At 56.4% G+C, this 10,429-nt stretch overlaps 1 protein-coding gene across 1 annotated transcript; it reads right to left on the bottom strand.

Moving 5' to 3' along the window:
* Positions 1–554: 554 nt before the first annotated feature.
* On the bottom strand, positions 555–4,597 carry FOXJ1 (forkhead box J1; the record flags this gene model as incomplete). The annotated part of the gene is made up of 2 exons (XM_082492296.1): positions 555–1,361; positions 4,157–4,597. The coding sequence occupies 2 exons, from the start codon at positions 4,595–4,597 to the stop codon at positions 555–557; spliced, it is 1,248 nt and encodes a 415-aa protein (XP_082348422.1).
* Between the last annotated feature and the right edge of the window lie 5,832 nt (positions 4,598–10,429).

Here is a 10,429-nt window from a genome sequence, read left to right as displayed (position 1 = left end):
TCAGGAGGGAGGTTGAACTGAGAGAATCCAGGAGGGACCTCTATTTGCTTGCCAGCTAATTATCACACTATACCTACCAACTAACCTAGGCAGAAAAAGAAAAGAGAGAGAGAAATGGAGAGACGAAGGGGTGAGGAAATTGCACTTAGTCTATCAAGTCCTAAGCCACCAGGAATCTGATGTCTTGGATGGGATTTAGCAGGTGCTCTCCTTTAGCCCTGAAGGAACATTTGCTGTGTCCATTTCCATGGAAAAAAAAATATGATAATTCACATTTCTTCCTTTAAAAGTAAAAAAATAAGTAGTGTTATATTTCTTCTCTTAAGGAAACTCATGGACCTCTGATGTGTCCTTTAACGATATATCAAGCAGTGTCTGTGGTGGTGTTTTTTTTTCTCCCCCAGGTGTTTCTGCGAATAATCTTACAATGAAGCTGGTAAAAGTCACTGTGGATGTCTCTGTCTCTAGAAAATCTTGTCCCTTGTAAGTCCCAGAAGCATTAAGGGGGAGCATCCTACTAATGTCTGTGTGGGCTTTAAATGGTGACTGGCCTCTTATAAAAGGGACGCCAAATTGCCCCAGTCGCTCACATCTGCTGGCAAAGAGGCATCGTTGAGTTCAAACAACTGCTCCACGTTGATGGAGTTGGAGAGGTAATCGTTTGTCCCTTCGTCCCAGGCATTCTGCAGGAAAGAAGTGGCCATGAAGGTTTCATCAAAGTCCAGGTTGTTCTGGTTGGATTCGGTGAGGACCTGCTCCTGCTCCTGTTCCTGGGGACAGTCGATGTGGTGGCCATGTACTGTCAAGTCCAGGTCATGTGTTATGGGGCTGATTGGAGGCGTGAGCTCCAGATCCCCAAAAGTGGAGAAGTCTCCGTTCAGGTTAGTGTTGAAGATTGCTTCCCAGTCAAAATCACCTTTCAGTGATCCCAGCTCGGTCTGCTCTTCCTGGGTCAGCAAGGCAGAGTTGGAAAGCCGAGACACCTTGGCTGTTCGGTTGGGTGAGGGCTGCTTGCGCTTCTGCCCAGCTTTACCATCTGCTGGATTCCAGTTCTGGTCACTGGTGACTTCTTCAAACTCTTTCAGCAGCTGCTGTGACTCTGTGTTGACGTTGAGGATATTATTTGAGGTGCAAGCCAAAGGGGCCGGGCTGGTGACACATCGTGCTTCTTGCTGGGCTGTTTTGGTGAAGGCTGGGTGGATCTGCACTGGGGGCATCTTCCGCTTTTTGAAGGCACCGTTCTTGAGCCGGTCGGCATATTGGGGGTCAAGCTTCCAAAACCCACCTTTGCCTGGCTCACCCTTCTCCCGGGGCACCTTGATGAAGCACTTGTTCAAGGACAGGTTGTGCCGGATGGAGTTCTAGACCAAAAGAGAAAAAAAAACATGGCTGAAGGCTTGTCTGCTGCCACAGCATCTACCTGTGTGGTGACGCCGGTGGAAAAGCACATTTTCAGCAAGGACCTTTGGGAAAAAGAAAGCAGAAACAGCAACGTCAAGACATCCTGGGCTACATGCCCAGGAGAAACTGCCCGGAGTCCCCAGCAGAGTTTTCTTGCCTCCTGTCTAACTCAGCCAGAGGTGGCAAGAGCCAAGGGGTTCAAGCTAGGACTTGCCAACCAACAGGAAGATTCTGGGCAACTCTCCTTGTCTGTAAATTGGGGCCATTGGGCCTTGGATCATGCAGAGCACTGGGAGAAACCGGCCAGACTTGCTCTAGACACGGAGCTAAGCTGGAGGAGGTCAGGTCCTCGTTCCTGGCTAAGGAGGAAGAGGAGGTTCTTTACACCAATGTGACCAAGGCCCCATTAAGAGTGGCAACACATGGCAGCACTGTGGGGGATGGCATCACCAGGGCCCTCCTTGTATCCCCCAATTCATCTGTGCCTATTGCTCGTGGTGAGGGGAAAATATTTGACCAAAAATTAGGCATCATGCCTCCACGCGGCCAGGCTGACACAAACCAGGTGGGCAAAACCAGAGAGACATGTGGGCTGTCCCACCACAGCCCCTCAGGTCCTCAGAGATGCTTCCTGGCCCAGGGAAGCTCGGTGTGAAATCACTGCATCTTCATCAGCCACCACTCAAATGAGCTGAGGGGGAAACAAAAAAAAAAAAAACAAAAAAAAAAAAAAGAAAAGGAGGAGTTTCTGCTCCCGTCGAGCTGTTCTGAATCCCTGAATGTGCCTGGAGTGATGTGAATAATCAGAAAGGAAACTCAGTTATTGGGTAAATAACCCGGCATTGGACTCCACAAAGCCAAGACTGTATTAAGAGATTGGATATGGTAGAGGTTAGGGTTTTTTTAATGTTGCCTGGATATCTTTATGCTTATTCATCCATAATCCGTAGTGCCGAATAGGAAAAACAAGACTTGAATGCTTAGAGCTGTTGAAAAACACGCACACACACACACACACACACAACAAAACCCTCCTCTGGGCTGAAGCTCCTTGGGTGTGTTGGCTCCTCTCCAAAGCACTCAGCTCCCACAGGAATATATCCATCTCCCCCCGGAGTATGGGTGGCATGACCTTTCCAGGCTGTCTTCACGTACGGGAATCGGGATAGGGGATGAGAACACAACCTCAAAAAGAAAGGAAGGGGAAAAAAAAAAAAGAGAGAACAAAAGGAAAAAGAAAGAAAAAAAAAAAAAAAAAAAAAAAAGAAAAAAAAGAAAAAAGAAAGGGAAAAAAAAAGAAAAAAAAGAAAAAAAAGAAAAAAAGAAAAGAAAAAAGAAAGAAGAAAGAAGCAGCAGGAACACAGATATCCCTGCAAACAATCCAGGCTGTGGTATCTCCAAATTTACAGTTTAACGAAATTTTACAAGGGTCAGAGACTTGCAACATGAATTCTCTGCTCCCCATCTCTCCTCCCCATTCCAAACTTCATTCAGCCTGGGCTGCCCTCCGTTATTACCCGGCCGGTTAACATATTTATCATTCCTGCCTGCAACAATCCCGTGAACCCCCTGCATCTCTGTGGAGAGGGATTGAAAACCTTCTTTCTTTTTAATAAACACATTTAATTAAAAATGTGGTGATTATCCAGCTGTGAGTTTGCAGGAGAAAGTCAACATGCTGGCACACAGCTCCTCCTCCTGAATCGCTCCTGTAGGTCCCCCAAGCACAGGGGAGGCTGGGGGACCCAAGTAGCCCTGGAAGAAGACTGGGGGGTTCCCTTCCCCGTGATGGTCTTCAAGACCCACCTGCTGGAGACCCACCTGCCTGGGGAGAAGGTGGCAATGCCTAGGCAGGGGGCTTGCAGCCCTGCCTGGGTGAACACTGCTGCTGGGATCGCTGTCACGGTACGGATTTGGGCTGGGAATAACCCAAGCCACCCAATAACCTCTTGCCCTGCCACATCCTAGAAAGCCTCACGTGCTGGAGGTCCCCTCGCATGACGGAGGAGGGCAGTGAGCCAAGGTGGCTGGGAAAAGCCCCTGTGCTTCAGGCTGTCCCCAAAGCTGATGAGCCTGAGGGCTGTCCCTTACCCCCTTGGGAAATGCTCATGCTAGCTGGGGACACCAGCCCTAATTGACCTGTCTTGGGCTTCCCTCTGAGGCCTCACTAGCTCGTCACAGTGATGGAGCCTCCTTCGCCTGTCCAAGGGAACAGGAAACCTGCCCTCTGCCCTGCTCGGAAAGCAGCAGCCCTTCTGCTCTGAACCTTCCCAACAAGGGGAATTTGTCCAACAAGCAGCATCTCCCTGTGGGTCCTCTCCATCCCTCTCCTACACCTGGTCCTCAGTACCCAGAGATACTCAACCTGGCTGTTTCACATGTGCTCAGCCCTGAGGGACTCAGGACTGCACGACAGCTCCAGAAAGGCAGAGCTGGGGACAGAGACACCTTCATCCTGGAGCCAAGAGGAGCCACAGGGGCCCAGCAGCCTAACAGGTACCTTCCTGCTCCCAAAACGGCCCTGGGCTCTCCCCCATAACAGCTCCTTCTCTCTGCTGCCCTCGAGGCTGTGACATTTCTGCACAGGTGAGCTCTTTTCCGTTACTGCCTTTCCCCAGCAGCTGCCGGTGCCACTGTCCTCCCAGTAGGATCCAGCATCCCTGCGGGACTTTTCCTTGCAAGATGGAGGTTGTGGAAAGCCCTTCCCAGCCCTGTGGGGAGAGGGGACAAGGCAAGAGGTCTCCAAATCTCCTACCTGCCAGGTGGGATCAGCGTGTCGGAAGTAGCAGAAGTTGTCAGTAATCCACTTGTAGATGGCGGCAAGGGTGATTTTGGGCTTCTTGCTGGCTTCCATCGCCATGCAGATGAGGGTGGCATAGGAGTAGGGTGGCTTGACATGTGGGTTGGTCTTGTAGTCAATGTCCTCCGTGAGCTGAGAGTGCATGGCCACGGCATGGTGCGCTGTCCTCGATGTGGAAGAGGAGATGGGCTTGCAGGGAGTGTGAGGCATACCCATGCACGCCGGGTCAGCGGCCAGTGGTGAGCATGGGGCGGCAAAGCTGGGGATCCTGTGACAGTCGTGGGGGTCCGGGCCGCTGGGACAGTAGGAGGACTTGCCCATGCTGGTGTTGAGGATTGAGAAGTCCTGCAGCCACATGAGGCTGGTCAGGCTGTCATCCAGTTCTGAGTACCTCATGCTGCCCTCCTGCCTTCTGTCCTTTCCTGCCTGCAGGCAGCTTGGCCACCCCTCAGCCATGCTTCAGCGCAGTGGCAGCTCTTGCGAGGTGCACGTCAATGGGAAGGAGGGGACGGGGCAGATCCTGCAATAACAACAGGGAGAGGGTTGAGGCTCCTGGAGATGCAGCTACTTTCCAGCACCAGGGCAGGGCTGGGCCTGGGTGATCCCGGTGCCGCTGGGTGAGACCCGTCCCCGGGATGCTGCGCACCGAAGCTGCAACGCCTTCCCTGGTGTGCTTTAGCCTCCCTGAACCTCAGGAAAATTCCCTCAAAGCCCTGCACCCTGATGTCACCCAAATCCCAGAGGACCAGTGCTGCCCAGCAAGCCTTTGGCTGAAAAAAAAAATTTAAAAAATACAATAAAAAAAAACTCAAAAAACCCCCAAAATTCAGCCCTGCCATCCCACAAAGCCAGGATGTTTCTCCCACCTGCCGCTAGCAGGACAAAATCTCAGGATCCAACACCTCGAAAAAATATCTTAAAGTTTCCCCCCCCGATACCAATGTCCCTGGGTTTCATTCTCTTTCTGCTCCTCCCTACACCCGGCACCCCTAAAACAACCCGGGGCGGGGGGGGACATGGGGGCACGGACACACCCGGCGCACCCCCTCACTCAGAGCCAAACCGGTGGATTCAGGCTTCGGTTATTCCCGGGGCTGGAGATGCGGCGTCTGACTTCCCTGCTCTGGGCTTTAAACCCGAAATCCCGTATTTTGGGGTGAGGAAAGAGCCCCCCGGGGGCCGAGGAGCCCTTCCCGGAGCCCTTTACCGGCTGCGCGGCGGCGGCTGGACCGGGGGTTCCACCGTTTGAAAGACGCCGGGGCTCAACAGTCGCGGGGGGGGGAAGGCGGAGCGGGGATGGGGGGGGCGGAACCACCTGCCCCACTCCCACAAAACAGGTTTTTACCCCCAAAAATAAGGCTCAGGGCAGCGACAGTTTGTTCAGACGCTTAGTCCCCAGTGTCACCACCCGGTCCCTGTAAACTCCTGCGCCCGCAGGGAGGGAGATCCCAGAAACGCTCGCTGGGTCGGGGAAGGGGGGGGGGGGGGGATAGGGGGAATAAAAAGAATAAAAATAACAATAAACACACCTCTCGCCGCTGTGCAAACCTACCGCCCCTGACTGCCGGCTGTGCCCAAGCAGCCCGGCCGAGCCCTCGGCGCTGCTGTCCCCCGGGCCCGTCCCGCCGCCCCCCCGGCCACCCCACCGCTCCCCGCTCCTTGCGGCCACCGCCGCCGTCCCTTACCCCGTCCCGGCGACGTCCCCCAACTTCCAAAGTTCACGAGAGAGCAAGAAGCTTCTGGAAAAAACAGGAGCGGGGGGGGAGGGGGGGGAGGGATGAAAAAAAAAGAGGGAAAAAAAACCCCACGACACAAAAAAAAAGCCAAAAAGGCCCAGCCCTAGGAATAGCGGGGGGGATTTGGGCTCTCCCCCCTCCGGATGAGGGATGGCCCCGGTGCCAGGCCCTGCCCGCCGAGCCGCCGTGATTTGCCGGCCGCCCGGGGGCTGCTATTAAGTAGCTGCTCCGAGAGGCTTCACGCGTTGCCACGGCGACGCTCCGCCCCGTAAACAGCTTCCGTCCCTGCCATTGGTCCTCGCGTTGCCATGGGGAGTGGGCGGGTACCTGTCGGTTTGGGCTGAGACTTGACCATTTGGGGACAGAGCCCCGGGGCGGGTGGGGATGGGGGAGCTCGAAGGTATTGGATGGGGCGGCGTTGTGGTACTCAGGGATGCTGCGGGGGGCGGATGCGAGAACCCGCCGCATCCCACACCCGGAGCCAAATCCGGCACCAGCAGCACCAGCGAACCCCAAACTTTTGTCCTGGCTGCCCGTCCCCCCCCGCGGTTGGCACAAGGGCAGCCCCAGCCCCTTCCTCTACCTGTGCCCCCCCCCCCCCCTCCACTTCGGACCCTTGAGGAGCCCCACAGCAGTTAGGGCAAAGCTGCAGGGGGAAGGGGGGCTGGTAGACCCCCCAAATTAAAGAGTGGGGTCTGCCTTTATGTAATTAAAAGGATTACAGCTCTATGTCCCTATAAGAAATCCCTGACTCCCCACTGCCAGGCTTTAACAGAGACCGGTGAGGGACCCCCCCTGCTCCCTGACCAAGGGGGCCGAGAGCAGCTGTGAAACCCAAGGGGAGACTGTTTGTGTTCACCCCGCAGCACAAGGCCCGCCTTTTGGGGGAGCGGGGGGCTTCGGGGTGTCTCAGGGAGTTTTAAACACCGAGCACTCCTCCTGTGCCTGCCCCGCAGGGGAAGGACATTTGAGAGCAGGGGGCAGGTGAGTGGCCGGACCCTCTCTCGAGGGTCACTGCCGCCTGAAGTGGTGTGTACAGTGAGGGATTTTCCTGCCAGGATCCCCGGGGATTTGGGTGAGACAAGTTGTGGGGGTCAAACCCTCTCCCCAGCACACAGGCAGGTGCCCCTTTGCTCATGCCTGTCCCCAGAGGTCAGGAGGTGATGGGTGCTGGGACTGGGTGTGGAGGAGGGAGGAGGCAGCTCCCAGGGGAGCGGAAATTTCTATTTTGCCTTTCAGTGGACCAATACCCAGAAAACAATCCCAAACCTCAATTTGCTTCCCTTCTAATGGGTCAGCTCCCTCTGGAGTGGGACCTGCCCCTGCAAAACCCACCTGAAGGCAGCAGGAGCTTGAGTCGCCAGCACAGCCCTGGGTTTTCCCAAACCTGGGGCAAAGCACTTCAGGACTCAGTTCTTCCACCTCTTTGCAGGATCCGGCCATGCATGAGCCCTCTCTCCACCCACAGCTGCAAGGTGCTGCCCCCCACTGTGCATCAGCCCCCCCCCCTCTATTAAAACCAAATTACAAGGCCCCCTTACAGCCCTCCTCACCTTCAAGGCATCAGCTCCCAGCCTGAGTTTTCTTCCCCAGTGCTGGAGGGATTTCTCCTGCACGAGCACCCAGCTCCTCAGTGCTCCTCTTCTCCTCCAAAGAAAGGTCCCCTCTGGGTGTCCTCATCTGTCCCAGCAGTGCCAGGGGATGCTGAGCTTGTGCCACCTGCCTGGCCATGCCGGGGAGATGCCACTACCCCAGGCCAGGTTCTTCTGCAGAGGTTTGGTTTGCATTTGCACCTTCTCCATCCCGGCAGGGCTTGGAGGAGGCAGGATTTAGGATAGTCAGATAATGTGGGTTAGAAGGGGACCTTGGGAAGTGTTTAGAAGACCTGAAACAGCTGGGCTGTTTTGGGGGAGGTGCCTGGGTGATGGGGGGGGGGGCACTCACAGCCAAAAAGGGTTTTCACCCACTGACCCCCCAAGACCCCGACTGCCCTTGCCTTGTAACCACGCAATGACTTCAGATGCTTTGTTGACATAAGATACCCTTTATTAAACATACTCTTAAAATCCAAAACATGCTCAAAGCAAAGTCATAAGCAGCAATCTGGTTTCCTTCCTTAAATCCCTGACAGGTGGATTGCTGGAACAATGATGAGGGGCCGTTGCATTTCACCCCACACTGCCAGCACTGGCAGCTCCTGTCCACCCCTCGTCCCTTCTGGTTGGCTGAGGACAGCACTGGGGTCACCCACACCAAAATCCCATCTCTCCTGTGCCACGGCGGTGCCACTTTTCTTGCACCATGGCAGCAGCATGCTGCTTGGCTGCAGCATCTTCCCTGCTTCTCTCCATTGCCGTGTGCTCACCAGCAGCCACCCCATGAGCTCGCCTGGCTGCTCCTGCAGCCTCAGGGACACGCAGTTCAAAGCAGCTGGAAAACCCTCTCAGTCACCTCCCAGGACTCTCCTGAGGAAGGACCTGGCTGTTCTGCCCCGACCTGCCAGCGGCCACAAGCACCATTGCAACCCTATGCCGTGGTGCCTGGCCAAGCCTGGAAAGCTCTCGTTGTCCCCTTTGAAACTGCGAGGAAGGGTGGGCTTTGACAGATGAGCCACCCTTGGAGCATCAGCCTGATTTTTCCCTCTCCTGCCCATGCCCGAGGGTGCAGGAGCAGCCAGCCTCTCGCCGCCCTCCTGGTTTTCTCAGCTCAGCATAACAGTGAACCCCCAAAGCTCTCCCTGTGCCCAGCACAGTGCTGGTGGTTCCTTGGGGCCAGGACGCCCAAACCTGCGGGTAGCCCCACCATGGCAGCGTATCCCTGAGCAGGGCACAAGGCTTGTCCCCTGCTGCTCCAGCCCTCTCTGCGGCTAGCAGCTCCCATCCCACGGGATGGCAGCTTAGAGATGTTATCCCCCTGCCACAAAGCACCCAGCCCCAGGTTCCCAGGCAGAAATTTGGGAGCTATTGAGCCAATGGGAGACACGGTGGGGTGGAGGGAGCCCGGAGAAGGGAACAGCAGGATGGGCGACACCGACCCCCTGGAACAAGCAGCTACTGAGGCCCCAGCTGTCTGGAGGTGGAGAAAACATCCCATGGCCCAAAAAAGGGCTTTATCCCTCTTTAGGAGCCATGGCCATTGGCATAGCCCATGCTCTGCCATGGGGACAGGTGGTGGGGACCTGCTCCCTGCACACACCCTGCAGCCGCTGTGGGATGTTGCTTTCACTGTATGAATATCTCTGTCCTAAGGTAGCTCCAAAACATGTTTTTCTCCTGCAAGGAGGAGATGGCCTTTGCTATCACATCTGCACTGGGGGCTCTCCTCCGGCTCATGCTGCTGAGAAAACCAGGTGGGAGGAAAGGGAGGGCTGAGCCTGCCCACCCCAGGCTGGTCCAAACAGCTCCAGAGCTCGCTAGATTGGGATGTTGGGTCTGATGCTCCCCAAAACAGCTCGTGACCGTCCCTGATGCTCTCTGGAGTGGAGCCTGGCCTCTGCCAGTGGCCCCATCAGGTTCTCAAGGTCTGTAGCTGTGTCCCTACCCAATCGATGTCCCTGCGGACCTGTCCCCTTGAGCAAAACCCGCTTATGCCGTCAGCCCAGCGCTGGCCGGAGGGATGGGGATGGAGGGATGGGGATGGAGGTGGGGGGGGGGGGCAGCTCCCGCACCCTCAACCAACCCCTGCTACAAAGTGCGATGGAGAGGGCAGGACGGGTGGGATGGGGGAGTGACACTTTTGGCACTTGTTCCAGAGAGAGGGCACAGCCCCAGGCCCCGAGCTCACAGCGGGGCGGAAGACAGTGAGGTTAAACTAGTGATGCCCCTGGGGCTGGTGATGGGGGGGACACAACCAGGTCCCCTGCTCACCCCTGCCACCCCACTCCATCCCTGGGGAAATGCAACCTCACCCATGTGCTGCCCAGGAGAGCGGAGGGAGGGGGAACTGGGGGGTGCACCATCACCACCAGTGCATTAATGGGGACATCCCACAGCACGGCAGGGGCATGGGCCAGCAAACCTGGGAGGGGCCGGCCCCCCCAATGAAGGTCACTGGCTCATGCATCGAGGATGCCAATGCCCCATCCTTAACCCACACCTCTGGGCACCCTCACCCCAGTGTCTCCCTCTGGCCACATCCCAGGACCCTCTTTGTGGGGTGACCCCATCCCATCCCACTGGGTGCTGCTCTGCAAAGCTGGAGGAGAGGAGCCCGGGTGTGTGCGATGGCAGGAGGGGACCCCAGCCCGTCCCTATAAGGGCTGGAGGACGGGAAGGTGCTGATGGGGGGCTCCAAGGTGACGTGGCTCTTGGCCCCCCCTCCCCCCACAGTGGGGCCAGAGAGGACAAGTCGAGGTTACCATCTTTTCTTTTGAAAATCAGTCCTGCTACAGCCAAGGGATGGAGGTGGCGATGCCCGCGGTGCCCGGGTCCCTCCGGGTGGGCAGGGGGGCACGTGCCCCCGCTGAGGCTGAGCCCTCACACGGGCAGGGCGG

Source organism: Vanellus vanellus (assembly GCF_965231255.1).
Source record: "Vanellus vanellus genome assembly, chromosome: 17".
NCBI classification, from domain to species: domain Eukaryota; kingdom Metazoa; phylum Chordata; class Aves; order Charadriiformes; family Charadriidae; genus Vanellus; species Vanellus vanellus.
This window is presented reverse-complemented; position numbering and strand designations above follow the sequence as displayed.